General features: G+C 44.4%; 1 protein-coding gene across 3 annotated transcripts in view; it reads right to left on the bottom strand.

The window, feature by feature from the left end:
* Positions 1-20,350, bottom strand: part of PTAR1 (protein prenyltransferase alpha subunit repeat containing 1) — a 77,496-nt gene that overhangs the window by 44,124 nt on the left and 13,022 nt on the right. For all 3 annotated transcript variants that reach the window (XM_033924727.1, XM_033924717.1, XM_033924735.1), the window contains exon 3: positions 16,270-16,336. In XM_033924727.1, coding sequence (XP_033780618.1) covers positions 16,270-16,336 — 67 coding nt within the window. The remainder of the gene's footprint in view (positions 1-16,269; positions 16,337-20,350) is intronic.

The following is a 20,350-nucleotide window of genomic DNA, read 5'->3' as shown; positions in this document are numbered from 1 at the left end:
TTACCCCTCTCCTCAAGTCACTTCATTGGCTCCTCATCCATTTCCGAATATAGTTCAAACTCCTCTTGACTTACAAGTGCATTCATTCTGTAGCCTCTCAATATCTCTCCCCACTTATATCCACCTATGCTCCCTCCCCATGAACTCCCTCTTATCAGTACCCTTGTCCTCTACTGCCAACTCCAGACTCCATCCCTTCTTTCTTGCTGCGCTCCTGGAACAGGTTGCCTGAATCAATACGTCATGCTCCATCCCTAGCAGTATTCAAATCCAAGCTAAAAGCCCACTTTTTTTAAACTTCTTTCAACTCTTAACTCCCACTCACTGCTATCAGATACCTATACCCATTGCATCATTTCTTCTACCAGAATCTTCCCAACCCTCAGATGTCTCATCTCTCTGTCCAAATTAGATTATAAGCTCTTCCGAGCAGGGACTGTCTATTGAATGTTAACATACAGCGCTGCATACAATCTTCAGCACTATAGAAATGATAAATAGTAGTAGTAGTGTTCCATCAGGATACAAGATGTACTCTACCAAAGACACATCCCTGTTGCGACAACAGATAAATGTTGCCAAGACTAACCCCAGAGTGAATGCTGCATAACCTGGAGTAAATCTGGTTTCTGATTTTTAAACAAAATGTAATGATAGACAAAGGGAACCTGAGAAAACACAACATGCTTTTTTAGGGTTCAATATGTTTTACTGAATGAGAATACAAACAATCCAAAAAACAAAGCGGTCTCAAAATAATGAAATAGATAACCAAATGCATGGAGCATATTAAAATGATATAGTTCATAACATGCTTTTAAAATTATGCAATTTAAGAAACAAAGTTATCCAACACCTATATTGCCCATGTGAAAATGTAAGTACCCCCTAAATTTAACACAACTGGTTGCATCACCTGTAGCATCAATAACTGCAGCCAAACCCTTCCTATAAATTTAATATCAGTCTTTCACATCACTGTTAAAGAATCTTAGTCCACTCTGTACAACTGCTTTAATTCGGACACATCTGTAGGTTTTTGTTCGTGAATTGCTCCTTTCAGGTCCTGCCACAGCATCTCTTTTGGGCTCATTTCATAACTTTGACTAGGTCAATCCAAAACTAATTGTTTTTCTTTTCAGCTATTCAGGCTCTGAGCAGCAGACTTGCTTTTGTTTTGCTGCACAATAGAGAATGAAACATAGAAACATGATGGCAGATAAAGGCCAAATGGCCCATCTAGTCTGCCAAGCCGCAGAAACCATTATCTCTTCTTCCTCTCTCTAATAGAAGAAGGGACACGTACTCGCGGTTAACTGTGGGGTGGGGACGGGAACAAATTTTGTCCCACAAGTCATTCTCTAAAAACTTGAGACTAGTATCAGTATGTAAAAACTTAACACATCTTAGACAATTGGCAACTGAATTCAGTGATTAAAAAAACTGAAGCAGTTACTTTGGATTTAAATGAACTACTATTAAATGACATTAGTGTCTTGTCTGCTGATCAGACTCCTACCATTTGCAATGTCCTCCCATCATATGCGCAGCTACTCAAGCATCTTACTGTTACAGCAACAGATTCATCCATCATTGCTAACATCAAGAACATTTCCAACATTTAATAGACACTTATTTTTCTGTTCATCCACTACACAGTTTAGGTTCTCTTCTACATCCATGCCTGAAAGACAATCCAATTACCTCTCCAAATGATGTAAAAACATATGCAATTGAATCTTTAGAAACGTTGCACCAAAATCAGATCGAAATGTAAGGCTCTATTTGTGATTTATAAACAGTTGTATAGAATATTGTCCCTTTTTATACTGCGGATGGGCAGACCAGATGGGCCATTTGGCCTTTTTCTGTCATCATGTTTAATAAAAATATTTAAATATAAAATCATAAGTGTTCGAGGCTTGTGTAAAGGGACAAACTTTGTCCACGTGTCATTCTCTACTGCAGTGTCTCTCAAACTTTTTTAGCTCTGGCACACTAAATGGAGCAACCGTTTTTCACAGCACATTATAATTGAAATTATAAAATTGCAAAATAAACAAAAAATTAAATTTGAAAGTTATTTATTTAAAATTGTTTAAGCTATGAATGGGCAATTTAACAACAGTAAAACTAAAGTAGATAGAATAGAAATGCTAATCAATGCAATGCATGTGCTTGGTTTTCAGTGCAAATTAACTCAAAACGTGTCTCAATAGTCGACAATCAAACACGCATTTTATCATCCACCATCTGCAATTGTTCTCTTTTTTTCAATTTAATTTCTGTCAGAGCTGAAATTCCAAGTTCACAAAGATAGGAAGATACAAATGATAACAAAGCCTTGATTGCTTTGTTGCCCAGTTAGGATAACCACTGCATAAAAAATAAAACTAAAATTACTTGTTGTTAGTTTTCAAGGACCAATCACATCAAAGAATGATGCTTGTCTGGGTGGTTGGATGCTCATGCTCATAACATTTAACAGACATAGAAACATGAAGGCAGATAAAGGCCAAATGGCCCATCTAGTCTGCCCATCCACAGTAGCCATTATCTCTTTCTCTCTCCGAGAGATCCCACATGCTATTCCAGGCCCTCTTGAATTCAGACACAGTCTCTGTTACCACCACCTCTTCCAGGAGACTGTTCCATGTATCTACCACCCTTTCCGTAAAAAAGTATTTCCTCAAATTACTGCGGAGCCTATCACCTCTTAACTTCATCCTATGCCCTCTCATTGCAGAGCTTCCTTTCAAATGAAAGACTCGACTTATCCACATTTATATTACATTGGTATTCGAACGTCTCCCCTCTCCCGCCTTTCCTCCAAAGCATACAGATTGAGATCTTTAAGTCTGTCCCCATACGCCTTATCACGAAGACCACACACCATTTTAGTAGCCTTCCTCTGGACTGACTCCATCCTTTTTGTATCTTTTTGAAGGTGCGCCCTCCAGAATTGCAAACAATATTCTAAATGAGGTCTCACCAGAGTCTTATATAGAGGCATCAATATCTCCTTTTTCCTATGCAACCTAGGATCCTTCTAGCTTTCGCTGTCACCTTTTCAACCTGTTTGGCCACCTTAAGATCAAATACAATCACACCCAAGTACCGCTCTTCCGTTGTGCACATAAGTTCTTCACCCCTAAACTGTACCGTACCCTCGGGTTTTTGCAGGCCAAATGCATGACCTGGCATTTCTTAGCATTAAATTTTAGCTGCCAAATTTCAGACCATTCTTCAAGCTTCGCCAGGTCTTTCTTTATGTTATTCACACCATCCGGCGTGTCTACTATATTGCAGATTTTGGTGTCATCCGCAAAGAGGCAAATCTTACCTGACAACCCTTCTGCAATATTATTTATAAAAATGTTAAAAATGAACAGGCCCAAGAACAGAACCTTGAGGCACACCACTGGTAAAATCCCTTTCCTCAGAGTGATCTCTATTGATCACCAACCTCTGTTGCCTTCCATTCAACCAATTCCTGACCCAGTCTATCACTTTGGGACCCATCTCAAGGGCACTCAGTTTATTTATCAGACGTCTGTCAAAGACTTTGCTAAAATCTAAATATATCACATCTAGCGCACATCCTCTATCCAATTCTCTGGTCACCCAGTCAAAGTAATTGATCAGATTTGCCTGACAAGACCTACCTGTAGTGAATCCATGTTGTCTCCAGTCCTGTAATCCACAGGATTCCAGAAACTTGTCCATTCTCTGTTTTAGAAGCATTTCCATTTGCTTACCACAGAAGTCAGACTTACCGGCCAGTAGTTCCCTATTTCTTCCTTACTTCCACTTTTGTGGAGAGGGACCACATCCGCCCTTCTCCAGTTCCCCGGTACCACTCCAGACTCTGGAGACGCATCAAAAAGGTCAGTCAGCAGACTCTTGCATATGCGACGTACGTTATCTATTCTAGTGTATACGTATAAAGGGAATTTTTTTAAAAAATAAAGTAAAAAATTCTTGAATCCCTTGTGGCACACCCTTGGCATACAGTTTGAGACACTCTACTCTACTGCATAACCAAATTATACTTCAAATTATACTATAAATTATGGACAGATGAGCAGATATTCTCCTTAAGAATTTTCTGGTACCTTGCAGATTCATAGTTCCTTCAACAGTGGCAAGCTTTCCAGGTCCTGAGGCAGCAAAGCATTCCCACACCATTACACTATCACCACCAGATTTAACTGTCAGTATGTTGTTGGTTTTTTTTTTTTTTTACTGTGGAATGCTGTATTTGTTTTATGCCAAACAAAATGGTATCTGTATGGTCCAAGAGTTCCACTTTTGATTCATCTGTCCATAGAACATTATCCCAAAAGGCTTGGGGGATCATCCAAATGTGTTTCTGCTAGTGCTGTCCAATTCAGGAAAAAAATTGATTTGATCCAGCCTATTGAATCAATTTTTCTATTTGATTTTCCTGCCCAATTGGGTGGGGTTTTTTTGGTTGTTTTTTTTTTTTTTTTCTTCCCAAACATCTTAGTGGGTTTATTTTATAGCCTCTTTACCCCCTTTGCTTTCTCCTACCCACACTGGTGCTGTGGTGTAAACAAAATAAACAAACAAAAAAAGACTGTTCCTCTCTCTGTTAAATCCTAGCTCACGTTATCAGTCTAACACCAGCTCTGGCAGGATACACATTTCAAATCTGACATATTGTAATTACAAAACAGAAAATAAAATTATTTTTTTTACCTTTTTTTGTCTGGTCATTTTTCAATTCATGTTGGTCCCAGGCTCTGGTTGTCTTCTGATAACTCGCTTGCCAGGGTCTCCTTCTTTCTCCATGCTAACCATCCATCTTCCAACTCTGCCCTCCCCTTCCGTTTTTCCCTTCCCTTCCCACGGAGGTCTGGCATCTATCCTTTTTTTGTCTCTATCCCCAGATCCACCATCTCTCCTTTTCTCAACTACCCTTTCATCCAGCATCTCTCCCTCCTTCCCCACCACCCCAGGATCCACCATCTCTCCCTTTCTCTTCTCAACTACCCTCCTATCCAGTATCTCTATCCCCCCTCCAAACCATCCCTTGTGTCCAACTTCTCTCCCTTTCTGTTCCTTCCCTCCGTCCATTCCATTGTCCACCATCTCTCTCCCTCTTCTGTTTTTAGATCCATTACCCCCACCTCCATTCAATCCACTCCTCCAATTAATAACTGACTCTAGGGGTCTGGGCAACCATGCAGGAAGGAGTGACCCCACTAGCTCCTGGCCTGATGGCTACTATTGTCCTAGTGGTAGTATTATGGGATTACTGCTAGGAGTGAGACAATACAATTTTCACAATAGCAGCCACCAGAGCAGGAGCAATAGGGAGCAAACCTGTCCCCAACATTACTGGTCCCCTTCGAAGAGTTGGTGTCCAAGGGTAAGAATTGCTGCTGCTGAGTGAGACCAGTGGTCCATCGTGCCCAGCAGTCCACTCAAGCGGCAGCCCCCAGGTCAAAGACCAGTGCTCTAAATGAGTCCAGCCTCATCTGTATATATTCCAGTTTAACAGGAAGTTGTCCAACTTTGTCTTGAATCACTGGAAGATGTTTTCACCTATAACAGACTTCGGAAGAGCGTTCCAGTTTTCTACCACTCTCTGGGTGAAGAAGAACTTTCTTTCAACTTTAGAGAGTGTCCTCTTGTTCTCCCTACCTTGGAGAGGGTGAACAATCTGTCTTTATCTGCTAAGTCTATTCCCTTCAGTATTTTGAATGTTTCGATCATGTCCCCTCTCAGTCTCCTCTTTTCAAGGGAGAAGAGGCCCAGTTTCTCCAATCTCTCACTGTACGGCAACTCTTCCAGCCCCTTAACCATTTTAGTTGCTCTTCTCTGGACCCTTTCGAGTAGTACCGTGCCCTTCTTCATGTATGGAGACCAGTGCTGGACGCAGTACTCCAGGTGAGGGCACACCATGACCGGGAACAGCGGCATGATAACATTCTCCAATCTGTTCGTGATCCCCTTCTTAATCATTCCTAGCATTCTGTTTGCCCTTTTCGCCGTCGCCGCATTGCGCGGACGGCTTCATCGACTTGTCAATCAGAACTCCCAAGTCTCTTTCCTGGAAGGTATACTATTTGCTCTCAGTGCAGCCGTTGGTAGGGGAGAAGCTTATGGGGGGCAGGGTTTTGTGGGTAGTTTTGACCATTAACATCTCGAGCTGGGAAGGAGCCCACTAGGGGACTTAAGGTCCCTTATATTTTATGTCCTGTACTGGGGCAGGGGGTGGGGAGGAAAGGCCCTTGTGGCCTCCAAATCTGACTATGAGGGCTCTCTAAGACTTGCCACGATCCCTCATAAAAAGACAAGACCTGTTTTTTTAACACATTGCAATAGCCAGGAGTGTGTCAAGTTCTCTGCCGTGGAAACAAACAAACAATTTCTTAAAGATTTTATCTATGAAGCAAATGGGCTTATTTGCAGATTGCGTTTAGTTCTCGCAGGGGGAAAAAAAATATATAACGTGTCCTAAGCCCTGCAAACATTTGCACAGGAGGCCCGAAGAGAGAAAAATCAAGTACGGGTTAAACAGCAGCAGGGGACTGAGGGAATGGAAGTAACGAAGGGAATTAAATGATCTGTCTGTAATCATTCACTCTCCCCTTTTCGCCGAGTACTCGCACCTACACTAAAGCTGGAGGGGAGCAGGAAACAAACAGAGCCAGATTATTAACGCATCAAAGCCCCCACATGCCCCCAGCCAGCACTGGCCACCGCGATCACCCATGACCGTCTTCCCTTCTCTGGCCAAGAATACAGTCGCCTGCCTCACATGCGAGGAGCAAAGACAAGATGCAGAAAAAGGAGATCCGTGAGAGTCTGCCGAGCACCAGCAGGCGCTTGGAAACGATCTCCAATTTCCCTCCCTCCAGCTGCCTATTGCCTATCACAAAGCCCACGGTGAGCATCATATTGTTGTGCAGGTGAGGGGCAGGGGATGCCTGTGCTAGGTAGGAGCCTTGAGACCGCCTAAAGCAGGAGTGGCAGCGAATAACCCCCCTTTCTGCACTTGATGCAGGCCTCCATCGGTCTGCCGTATGACCTTGTAGGCTGGGACAGGAGGGATCCATCTCGTCTCCTGTCCCGGCTGACTCTAACAATTTTTTATCTCCCTCCGCCTCCCCCCCATGTACCTTTTTCGGCTTTTTGAATCCCTGGTGGTCCAGCGGTGTACCGGGCAGCAGCGAGCTTTTTGTGCTCCTGTCTTGTCCTGAATTGCTCCCTGAATGACTGCTGCCAGTTCTCGGCAGCCATTCAAAGAGCAGCTCAGGGCTGGGCAGGAGCATAAAAAGCTCGCTCCTGCCTGGTACACTGCTGGGCCGCAAGAACTCAGGCAGCCATTCAGGGAGGGAGGAGCTCAGCACGGAGCAGAACACAGAAAGCTTGTGCCTCCCCAATACACTGCTGGACCACCAGGAATTTAAAAAGTCAAAAAAGGTACACGGGGGGAGATGGGAGGAAGGTAAAAATTGGCAGGGACTGGAGACAGGAGGTTATCCCTCCTGTCTCGGCCTACCACTGGACCACCACGTCATACAGCAGGCTCGGTGGAGGCCTGCAGGACATCGGGAAAGAGGGGGGCAGGGTACAGGGCAGAGAGGTGGGACAGGGTGGAGGAGCCTGGCAGGGAGGGAGGGGGCTGGGTGCAGGTAGTGAGGGGGGGACAGGGTGGACAACCTGGTAGGAGGCTGGGTGCAGAGCCTGCAGGGAGGGGGGCTGAGTGCAAAGCCTGGCAGGGGTTGACAGGGCACTGATCCTGGCAGGGCACATGAATATTAACCCTCCCCCCTCCCCCCCGTCTTATATCCTAGTCAACCTTTTGGGGGGTAGGGTACCTCGTCTTATACTCAGATCAACTTATATTCAAGTATATATGGTACTTCCAGCCTGTCTGGTAATCACTTTCATCTTCTCCATGTGAGTTACTGTTGTCACTGATAATTCTCTACATAAGAGTCATATATTATATCATTTTCATGTGATCTACCAGAGGTTCACTGACAAAAGTTTGGGAACCACCGATTTAAGCTTCTCCTCAGCCAATCTGATTCACATTCACACTAGCAGGATGATTATAACAGAATATTAATCCTCTAGGCCAGTGTTCTTCAACCACCGGTCCATGGTGCGATCGAAGCGGCCTTATCTTCAAGCCAGCTCCTCTTACTCACTGATTCAGTGCACAAAGCCACAGGCAGTGGCTCCTATGTGCGTCCTGCGCCTGAACCGGAAGCCTTCTCTCAGACGTTGCAACTTAGGAGGGAAGGCTTCCAGATGAGGCACGAGACACGCAAGGAGCTGCTGCCCGCAGCAGCATCAGTGAGGAAGAGGGAGCCGGCCTGAAGATAATACCAGGGGTGGCATAAAATGGCCAGGTGGGAGCAGGCCTGAAAGTAAGGCATAGCATGGATGAAGGGAGACAAAGGTAGGGGGGAATGATTTGAGAATTTACATCTGCTGTCAGTGTGCTTTGTGTAATTTAATTTTGTGGTTAACCATTATGTGTTGTTAAAAAGATTATATTGTGTATCTGTGAAAAATGAATTGAAAAAATAGTGTTACAATTAGTACTATTATGGGGGCGGGGTCTGGAGTGGAGATTGGGTAGAGATGGGTGGGGTCTGGCCTACGACTTAGCCCAGTGTTCTTCAACCGCTGGTCCATGGACCGATGTTGGTCCACAGAATAATTCTTTTATTTATGCTGGTCCATAGGTTTAAAAAGGTTGAAAAACACTGCTCTAAGCAGCTCATACAGTTTGGTATTTAGTATGTGAGGTGGGAGGAGGGCAGCACTGCATCATCAACAGACAAATACATTTTCAGAAGAGAGAGAAAACTGCATTACACTTTATAGCTCTCTGCTTGCGCTACTGAAGGTAAAAGCTTTTTAGACATCAAGAAACAAGTGTGCTGTGACAAATCATAAAAAAAAAAGGAAACAGAATTGCAGAATTTCCACCCACAGAACATAATATTCTCCATGAATTATGTGGCATACTCCCAGTTTAAGAGGGAGCATGGATGAATATGACCAGATATCCACTAACCTTCCCTTAATGAGACACTTGCTATAATGAATTTTCAAAAGTGTGCCATCTGCCTCGTTACATGCTAATGAACATTGTTAATTAAGATAGTGCGAAAAATAATGCCAAACTCACAAAATTCCTCTTGACTTCAGCACAGGCAGCACTCAGCAGCAAAGGGAAGGTCAGTCTCATAAATGGTCTGAGAGAAAATGGCCACAACTTTAAAAACAAAGTACAATGGAACCTTGGTTTACGAGCATAAAGCGTTCCAGAAGCATGCTCGTAAACCAAATTGCTCGTATATCAAAGCGAATTTCCCCATAGGAACTAAGGGAAACTCGCTTGATTCGTTCTCCCCCTCCCCGCGCAAACCGGCATCCCCCGCCAGTCCAAACAGAAGCTTTACTCCATCTGGCACTGGCACGCAGCCCCAGGACGTGCCGGTGAACGAAGATCTGCGCATGCTCAAGGCCTTCTGGCTCTCACTCGGAGAGAGCAAGAACCAGAGCTCTCACTCAGAGAGAGCGAGAACCAGAAGGCCTTGAGAATGCACAGATGTTCAAGGCCTAGGCAACAGGAAGGATCTTCATTCACCAGCACATCCTGTGGGCTGCGTGCCGGTGCCAGATGGAAAAATTATGTTCTTACCTGTTAATTTTCTTTCCTCTAGACGCAGCAGATGAATCCAGAGACTAGTGGGATAGCACACATCTACCAGCAGGCGGAGGTAGAGAACTAATTAACAGGTGGTCCTATTGGTTGGCACTCCCCCTGTATCTTAAGTATTTCTCCTTGCCCAAGCAGTCGGAACCAGAAATATGGTCAACATGTAAAAAACTTCTTTCCCATAATAATTGCAAAGGCAACAATAGAGAAAACAACTACCAACTATAACAAAACTCCAGCAACACAGAAAACAGAATCAGAGATCCAATAGCCAGAAAGGGTGGGGCTCTGGATTCATCTGCTGCGTCTAGAGGAAAGAAAATTAACAAGTAAGAACATAATTTTTCCTTCCTCAGCAACAGCAGCAGATGAAACCAGAGACTAGTGGGATGTAGCAAAGCAATCCTCAATCATGGTGGGATGCGAACGCCGCCTCTGCAATAACTGACGCACCAAAGGCAGCTTCCGCATGCACCGCCACATCCGGTAATGCTTAGAAAAAGTGTTCTTAGAATACCAAGTAGCTGCCCGACAAATCTCCTCCAAAGAAAAACCTCTGGACTCCGCCCAAGAAGTAGCCATCGCTCTAGTGGAATGAGCATGAAGCGTGTCCGGCAACCGCTTATCTGAAGTCAAGTAAGCGGAAGCAATGGTTTCCTTGACCCATCGAGCAATGGAAGCCTTAGACGCAGCCAAACCTTTGTTGCGGCCCGCGAATAACACAAAGAGGTGATCTGAACAGTGAAAGTCGTTAGTAAGGCTGAGATAATGGAGAAGTATCCTAATTACATCTAGGAACCACAGTGAAGAGAACTTCTCCCCCCAATCCTCTTTCCGGAAGGCTGGAAGGAAGAGAGACTGGTTAACATGAAAGGCTGATATCACTTTAGGAAGAAACGATGGAACAGTCCTCACAGAAACCCCCGAATCTGAAATGCGCAAAAAAGGATCTCTACAAGACAACACCTGCAACTCAGACACCCGCCTGGTTGAAGCCATGGTGACAAGAAAAACCGCTTTCAACGTCACATCCTTCAAAGTTGCATTCGATAAAGGCTCAAAGGGAGGCTTCTGCAACCCCCCCAAGGACTACTTTAAGACTCCACTTCGGAAAAACCTTCTTAATAGGGGGATGAATGTGTTTCACCCCTTTTAGAAATCGAACCACATCAGGTTGTGACGCAAGGGAAGAACGAGCCACGTGGCCTCTGTAACAAGCTATAGCGGCCACTTGAACCTTAAGAGAATTATAGGCCAATCCCTTGGCAACTCCCTCTTGAAGAAAGGAAAGGATGGAAGAGAGAGAAGCCTGGAAGGGCGATAGACCCTGAGCAGAACACCAAGAATCAAAAGCCCTCCAGTTTCTAGCATACGAGGCAGAAGTAGACCTCTTTTTGGCCTGGAGAAGAGTGGAAATAATCGGCTCTAAATATCCCTTACGTCTCAGCCGGGACCTTTCAAAAGCCAGGCTGTAAGACCAAAGTGGGACGGATTTTCCATGCATATCGGACCTTGAGTGAGCAAGTCCGGAGTCACGGGAAACGCCAACTGATCACCCGTCGACAGACGCATCAGGTCCACATACCAAGGACGATGCAGCCAATCTGGAGCTACCAGTATCACAATGCCCGGAAAGTGAGTGATGCGATGTAGTACCCGACCTATCATCGGCCAAGGAGGAAACGCATAAAGGAGACATCTCGGAGGCCATGGAAGAGCCAAAGCGTCTACCCCCTTGGACGCCAATTCCCTGCGTCTGCTGAAGAACCGAGGCAGCTTGGCATTTCGAGATGAGGCCATGAGATCTATCTCCGGAAGACCCCACCTCTGAACTATCAGGTCGAATGCCCGAGCGGAGAGTTCCCATTCCCCGGGATCCAGAAGATTTCTGCTGAGAAGTCCACCTGAACATTTGCCTGCCCCACAATGTGCGTCGTCAAGAGAGGAGGAAGATGAACCTCCGTCCACTGAAGCAGCACCATAGCCTCGCTGGACAATTGAGGACTTCGTGTACCTCCTTGCCGGTTGACATAAGCCACTGCTGTTACATTGTCCGAAAAGACCCTCGTCGGACGGTCCTGAATCATGGACTGAAACGCGAGAAGCGCTAGCCTGATTGCTGTCAACTCCAGCATATTGATCGACCACCAAGTTTCCTCTTGAGACCAGACCCCTTGCGCTGAAGATTGACGGCACTGAGCTCCCCATCCCAGCAGACTAGCGTCCGTTGTAACTATGATCCAGTCCAGTGTTGCAAGTGGCATTCCTTTGAACAGATTGATCTCGCAGAGCCACCAATGCATGCTGAGTGCTGCCTGAGACGTCCACCGAAGACGACGACTTTAGTCCTGAGACACTGGAGACCACCGGGAGAGAAGGGACTGCTGCAACAGTCTCATGTGGAAGCGAGCCCAGGGAACCACCTCCAGAGCAGCCACCATCAACCCCAGAACTTGCACATAATCCCAAACCCTTGGCCTGGGCGACCAGAGAAGCAGGTGAACCTGAGATTGCAACTTCTCTCCCCGGTCTTTGGGGAGAAACACCTTCCCCAGACTTGTGTTGAAATGCACCCCCAGATGCTCCAACAAATGGGAAGGAGTAAGAGAGCTCTTTGGAAAATTGATGACCCACCTCAAAGATTGGAGAAGAGAGATCACTCTTTGGGTTACTGCCAAACTCTCCTGCCTGGAAGACGCCCGGATCAACCAGTCGTCCAAGTAAGGATGTACCCGAATCCCTTCCTGGCAAAGGAAAGCCGCCACTACTACCATGGTCTTCGAGAACGTACGTGGAGCCGTGGCCAGTCCAAACGGCATGGCCCGAAACTGATAGTGCTGGCCAAGGATCGCGAAGCGAAGATACCTCTGATGCGGGGGCCAAATAGGAATGTGCAGATAAGCTTCCTTGAGGTCGAGTGCCATAAGGAATTCCCCCAGCTGAACAGCCGCAATGACCGACCATACTGTTTCCATCTGGAAATGCCTGACCCGTAAAAAAACAGTTGACCTTCTTGAGATCCAAGACAGGTCTAATCGAGCCCCCCATTTTGGGCACTATGAAATAAATGTAATATCTTCCCTGCCCCCTTTCCTCCAGAGGAACGGGAATTATTACCCCAATTTCCAAAAGAACCTGAAGGGTGACTTGCACCGATTCCCTTTTCCCCACCCCCGAACAAGGGGAGTCCAAGAAAGAATCTGCGACAGGAGAGGAAAATTCTAATTTATAACCTTCTGGAATAATGTCCAATACCCACAGATCGGACGTTATCTTGGCCCACTCTGCCGGAAAGGAAGACAGTCGACCCCCTATGGTCACGACGGAGGGAGCCAACATCCCATCATTGGGAATTGCATAAGGCCGGAGTACGGGCTGGTTGAGCAGGTTGGGATTTTGTAGAACGAAAGGAATTCCTTTGTGAAAACCTAAGCCTAGAATTATAGGAAGAACCGTACGAAGGCGGAAAGGACGGCTTACCAGGCCGATATCTCTTGACATCCCGGAAACGATTCTTGGCAGATGCCATCAAAGGGGCTTTAGGTTTATCTTCCGGCAACCACTGCGTTTTGGAATCCCCAAAATCCTTCACCAATTTATCTAGATCATCCCCGAATAACAAGCAACCCTTAAAAGGAAGCCGCATGAGTCTAAGCTTGGAAGCCGCATCCGCTGCCCAGTGACGGAGCCACAAGGAACGTCGAGAAACAACAGACAGAGACATTTGTTTTGCAGAAGCCCTAATATATCATAGAGGGTGTCCGCCATATATGCTAGACCCGTTTCCACATCTGGAAAATCGGACAGCACAGGCACCCCGGTCTCCATCATCTTATCTGCCATACCTTGAGCCCAATGTAGGCAAGCCCATGCCGCATAAGAACTGCACACTGCCGCTTGCAAGGTAACCGCCGCTACATCAAAGGACAGCTTGAGAGAAGATTCAATTTTTCTATCCTGAATGTCTTTGAGGGCTATACCTCTCTCAACCGGCAAGGAAGTCTTCTTGGTAACCGCAGCCACCAAAGCGTCCACCCTGGGGGTTCTTAAATCTGTCAAGCTCGGCCTAAGAGATGGGATACAACTGGCACATAGCCTTTGCAACCCTTAGACCAGTCTTCGGCGTGTCCCACTGCGCCGAAATAAGCTCCAGCATCGCTTCGTGCACTGGAAACGCTTTCGCGGGTTTTCTAGTGCCCGCCATAAGAAGATTAGCCGAGCCCGACGCGGGAGCCTCCTGCTGAGAAATATTAAGGCCCTGCAGTGCCTTGGTAATAAAGGAGGGCAATTCCTCTCTATGAAAGAGACGGAGCGCAGTAGGATCATCTACTTCCCTAGCCAGCGCATCCTCAAGCTCCAAATCTGCCACCTCCCCTTCTTCCAGAGATTCTGGTCGAGACAAAGATAAGGCGAACTCTGAAGAAGGGTCACCGCCAACCATAGGCGTTACCCTGCGTCTCTTAGCGGCCTGAGACTCCAGAGGAGGACCACCGGCCTGAAGGACCGATCCCTGGTCCAAAGAACAGTCCAGATGCTGAGCAGGCTGAGAGCTTTGCATTAAAAAAGCCTTGTGCATTAACATTACAAATTCCGGGGAAAATGCCACCGGATTCGATGGAGCCTGCAGAGCAAAATTTTTCTCCTGCCCCAAAATCTGCCCCGCAAAGGAAGCAACACAGCTGACCGCTGGTGCGGCTGCCGATGAATACTGAAGCAAAATGGCAGCAGCCACGAGCGCGGGAGAAGCAGGCCCGACTTCAACACGCGGGAAACTAACGGTGCATCAGGCGCGATCTGCACGTTCTCTCCTACAGTTTCCGTGCAACCCGCTGAACATAGGCCCGACGGTGTTCGCCGCTTCCCACAGCGGGAACACCTCTTAACCGCGTCTGCCGCCATTACAACCGCCGAGCAACTACCCAAAAGAAACCCCACGGCACAACTCCAGTGACCAAACAGCAGACCCAAGAAAACCAGCACAAGCAACAGAAAGAAAATCACTCTCACTCAAGTCCACCTTTCGCTAAGGCTGGTAGTTGCAGTCTGGGACTGATAGCAAAGAACTGTCCAGCCGCAGCACACTGGTCTTTTTTTTTTTTTTTTGTAAGCCTTATTTCAGGGAAAGAAGAAAACACAGAAGACCAGCAAGAAACCTCAATCCACCAGAGAGGAGGGTGGAGCAGGGACCTAGGGGGGCCCAGTTGTGACCCCCAAAGTTGGCACCGCTCAGCCAAGCACTCCAATCTAACTGAAGAGAAAAATTCTCAACAGTAGAATAAACCTAAAACCAGCCAGAATCCAGGAGCTCGTGGAACAGCGACTATCATCTGCTGGGAGATAGAGAATACTGAAGATACAGGGGGGAGTGCCAACCAATAGGACCACCTGTTAATCAATTCTCCATCTCCGCCTGCTGGTAGATGTGTGCTATCCCACTAGTCTCTGGATTCATCTGCTGCTGTTGCTGAGGAAGGGGTAAGGCTTCTGTTTGGGCGGGCAAAGGATGCTGGTACGAGTGGTGGGGAGCAATGCCAGTTTGCGTGGGGGGTCAACGCTCGGTTTGCGAGTCACGATTTGCGAGAATGTTTTGCTCGTCTTGCAAAACACTCGCAAACCGCATTACTCGCAAACTGAGGTTTGACTGTATATTTAAAAGCCATGCTCCTCCCTTTTTATAATTTCATTAAAATGAGAAAGGCAACCTTTCCCCCTCAACATATTCCCATCCTACTCCCTTCCTTCCAAAAGTCTCACCTAGTGGAGTCACTTAATGGAGACAGTCACTTTCAATCTTGTGCAAGTGCACAGCCCAGCACATCCTTTGCCATGCATGTCAAACACCTAAGATATCCCAAGCTTCTGAAGACAAAATACTGCCTCTACAGCTATTGAATTGTGTAGAAGGCTTGAGTAACTTCCTAGTAGAATGTGCCATAACTTTAAAAAAAAAATATGTGGCCACATTTTATATTTAATAACATTTGGAGGTTCAAGCTCTCTCCCATGTCCCCTCCACAATCTTCATCTAATTTTTCCCCTCACCTGGCTTCAGCAAAAGAAGGCTAAGTTTATGTGGGCCAGGAAAAACCACTTAGCAGGCTGGTCTCTGCCCTGCAGACCATAGGCTGGGCAAGCCTGGTCTACATAGCACACCAGTATCTGTAGTGCAAATAGTTTTGCACCATCTTCACTTTACGTATCCATGCAATGTGCCTCACAGTTATCACACCTGGAAACATACAGTAAAGTGAAGATAGTCACAGGGGGACAAGAAGTGAATTTTGGTGATAAGGTGATACTTGCATATTACTTTTGTTTCATAGTTTGTGTTTATTTGATTTGCTGGTTTTAATATGTTTACATGGTTTTTTTTGTATTGTATATTTTAAGTATTTTTTGTATATCCTTTAAAGCATTTGTAGCATAGTCAACTCCAGGAATACAACAAAAAGATGCAGTTGGAAAATAACAAAAGTAATGCGTGTTCTGCTGCCTTAGGGTTAAGGACCACAGACTGAACTTGGAAAATACTGGTTAAATGGGGTGAGCCTTACCTTACATTCCATGCCGTGGTGAAGTCGGGGTTCAGCAGAAGCAGTGTACATGTGATATCTATCAACTCTGGAGAGAGATAAATATCATGTTAGGAGGTTGCCAAAAGAAATCTGCCTTTATCTTCTTCCTTGCCACCCTTTCCCTTCACATTTCTCTTGCCATTCCATTTAAAACTGTTACGGACAAAACCAAGGGTACTTGCTGCTCACTAGACTCCGTAGTCTGGCTTGATTCAACCAGCAGACCAGACTACAGAGAAGTTCCTGGTGCTGCTCTTTGCCTGGAAATGGAATGCTTGTCCCTCCTAGCATCAGCTAAGCCCATGCACATAGGGTGTATACAACACTCATGCTCACTTTTCTTTCTGTGTCTCAGAATTATGACTTAGAATTAGAGCTGCACATCGATTAATCGTAATTAATTGTAATTTTTAATCACATAAAGCGTCCCCCTCACATTTCCTTCTATACTCGTACAGTGGTAAATATAGACAGCAGAAGTAAATTCTCAGAACTGACATGTTTGAATTACTAAAATGAAAATAAATCACTTTTCTTACTTTTGTTGCTTAGTGATTTTATTTTTCTAATCATTTTGTTCCGTCTTTAAAATCACCAGGGAAGTGAGCTGGTAGCAGAAAGAATGGCAACCCACAAAAGGGAGCATGTGAAACCAATGCTGCTTGGTGTCTGCTGGTCGGCTGCCAAAAGGAGGGAGGGAGAGATTCCCCTGCGTGAGCCATGTAAATATAATAGAGTTTGAAGTATGTGATTTTTACTGAAGATTGGCATTTAAGTTTTTTAATTTTTTATTGTGTTTCAAGTTACCCCTGAGGAAGCCAGTTTTTGGCGAAACCGGGATCCTAGTTTTGGACAAGCACAGAAACACTGTAGCAAATATACAGTATAGTTGCTGGAGAAAGTTTTGAACAACTAGACAGCATCGGGAGGATGTGCAGTGTTCACTTCAAGAGAAGGCTTTTTTGAACTTTATAAGGTACGTGTACTTTATTCCCTTCTCCTGTGATGCTGTTGTGAGCAAGTGCAATGACTGAAAATGGTGGTGTCTTGTCTTTGAATAAGAAATAGCACCATGAGCTACGGTGTAGCCATTTTCTGAGCACTTTACATCATATAATATTCACATGCAAAGAGGTTGTGAGGATATTACAACAAATGTTTTATTAAACGATTTAAAAGAAATTTTGTTCTGGGACTTAAGAGTATATTGTTAATGAACCTGCGACTATACAATATAACAGACCCATATTATATATAGAAGCTAAAATTTAATGTTAAGAAAGGCAAGGTTATGCATTTGGGCTGGAAAAACCCGAGGGAATGGTACAGTTTAGGGGGTGATGAACTTGTATGTACGACACTTGAGTGTGACTGTATGTGATGTTCTTAAGGTGGCTAAACAGGTTGAAAAGGTGATGGTAAAAGCTAGAAGGATGCTAGGTTGTATAGGGAGAGGTATAGCCAGTAGGAAAAAGGAGGTATTGATGCCCCTGTATAAGACTCTGGTGAGACCTCATTTAGAATATTGTGTGCAATTCTGGAGGCTGCACCTTCAAAAAGATATAAAAAAGGATAGAGTCGGTCCAGAGGAAGGTTACTAAAATGGTGCATTGTCTTTGTCATAAGGTGTATGGGGACAGATTTAAAGATCTCAATATGTATACTTTGGAGGAAAAGCGGGAGAGGGGAGATATTATAGAGACGTTTAAATACCTATATGGCATAAATGTGCATTGTTCAATATTTTTCTTGCACCACTTACTCTCATTCTTCAGTCTCTGGGCTTTACATTTACGCTGATGACATTCAGCTTATTTTTTCCCTTGATACACATTCTCATCCTATTCATCAATCTCTGCAAAGCTGGACACTATTGCAGATTGGCTTACGGTAAACAAGCTCAAGGTTAACTCTCAAAAGACAGCAGTGTTGCTTTTTTCCTCAAAGAATCTTCCAGAAAACACTTCATATTTCACTATGAAAGGAGTCCCCCCTACAATTTTCATCTAAAACCAAAATTCTGGGTATCACAATAGATAACACCCTAAGTTTTCATTCACATATCTCTAAGTTGGTTTCTTCATCTTTCTACGCTCTCTATCAAATTTGATCTATTCGCTCATTTCTTCAACAAAGTTCACTTCGTATTCTAATACATTCCCTTGTCTTGAGCAAACTTGATTATTGTAATTCTGTTCTCATTGGACTCCCAAAATACCAATTACACCATCTACAATTAGTCCAGAACACTGCTGTAAGATTACTTCATCACTGTTCTAAGTTTGATCATGTCACACCGCTTCTAAAATCAGAACACATCCTTCCAGTCTCATATCGCATCCCTTTCAAATATAATATTCTTTCTCACCAGATTCTATCGAGTGGTATTCTCTCTTTTTTATATAGTCTCTTGGTCCCATACTCGCCTCAAAGAACCCTACGCTCTTCACAACAGCAATTATTAGTCATTCCTTCATTCCGACAACTTCTCCTTGATTGTCATAGAATTCTTCATTTTCTGTTATGGCTCCTACTCTCTGGAATTCTTTGCCTTTTTATCTCCGTTCAGAAAAATCATTTGCAACCTTCAATTAAAGGCATATTAGTTCTCCTTGGCCCTCTGCTCTTAATTTACTTTTCTTGGTTGGCAACCTTTCCCAAAAGTTGCATTCTTGGATTTCTCATATCAGTGTGGGCAGAACTAATTTTCTGTTTCCTCCCCTACCATATTGTTCATCCCTTTCCCCAATCTTTTAATTTTTATTGTAACTGTTGATTCCTTTCCTCATGTTTTCAATTGTATTTTATGTTTTAATTTTTGGTCCTTACTCTATTTTTACATTGTTTATTTTAAATTTTTATTGTAAACCACTTAGATTTACCTTTGGTTTTATATTTGCTCTATATTAAATAAATTGAACTTGAACTTGCATGAGTCGAGTTTCTTTCATTTGAAAGGAAGCTCTGAAATGAGAGGACATAGGATGAAGTTAAGAGGTGATGGGCTCAGGAAATACTCTTTAAAGAAAGGTTGATAGATATGCGGAACAGTCTCCCAGAAGAGGTGGTGGAGACAAAAGACTGTCTGAATTCAAGAAAGCGTGGGACAGGCACGTGGGATCTCTTAGAGAGAGGAAGAGATAATGGTTACTGCGGATGGGCCATTTGGCCTTTATCTGCCATCATGTTTCTAAAAGTGGTAATGTGGGGTAAAATGATTGCCTTGGGGACACATGTTCAGAGAGAACATATGCTTAAGATTGGGAATTTGCTAGATCAGATTTATACACTAGAATGGAACCGTAAGGGTGGGAGTCTACCCCCTGAAAAAGAAGCAAAATTACAACAACTTAAGTTAGATCTTCAGGCGTTAGATTTGGAGATAATAAGTGTTAGACTCCAATGGTTATGTCAGGAATATTTTGAAACAAATAATAGAGCGGGTAGGATCTTGGCCCATAAGCTGAAAAAAAGACAACTTTGCAATGTTATCACCCATGTACAGGGCCCGACTGGAGATTGTATTACCTTAGGCCAGATTCAAGCTTTTATTAATTTCTATCAATAATTATATCAACCTGAATATATAATGGAAAAAGCTGACATTCGCACCTATCTGGATCCTATACAGCTACCTAATCTTACTCCTGGGGAAACTCAGGAACTTTCCCTCCCCATTACAGTAGAAGAACTAATATGGGCTATTAAAGATACGCCGGTGGGAAAATTGCCAGGATTAGATGGTTTTACTGCTAAATTTTATAAGACATTTCAAATGACTTTGATCCCTCCTCTGTTGCAATTCTTTAACAATTCTGGTAGATAGACAGGAATTGCCTTATTCATGGTGTTTAGTGGGTATAACTCTGATATTAAAACCAGGTAAAGATCCGATATCCTGTTCCTCTTACAGATCCATTTCACTACTCGATGTGAATTATAAATTGTTTACTAAGATTTTAGCTAAACGCTTACAAATATACATGCCACATCTAATATTTGATGATCAATCTGGATTTGTCGCCAGACCTTCGATAATATTTACTGAGTTTGTCATATA

The sequence above is a fragment of the Geotrypetes seraphini genome, chromosome 1 (genome assembly GCF_902459505.1).
Source record: "Geotrypetes seraphini chromosome 1, aGeoSer1.1, whole genome shotgun sequence".
Classification (NCBI taxonomy): domain Eukaryota; kingdom Metazoa; phylum Chordata; class Amphibia; order Gymnophiona; family Dermophiidae; genus Geotrypetes; species Geotrypetes seraphini.
This window is presented reverse-complemented; position numbering and strand designations above follow the sequence as displayed.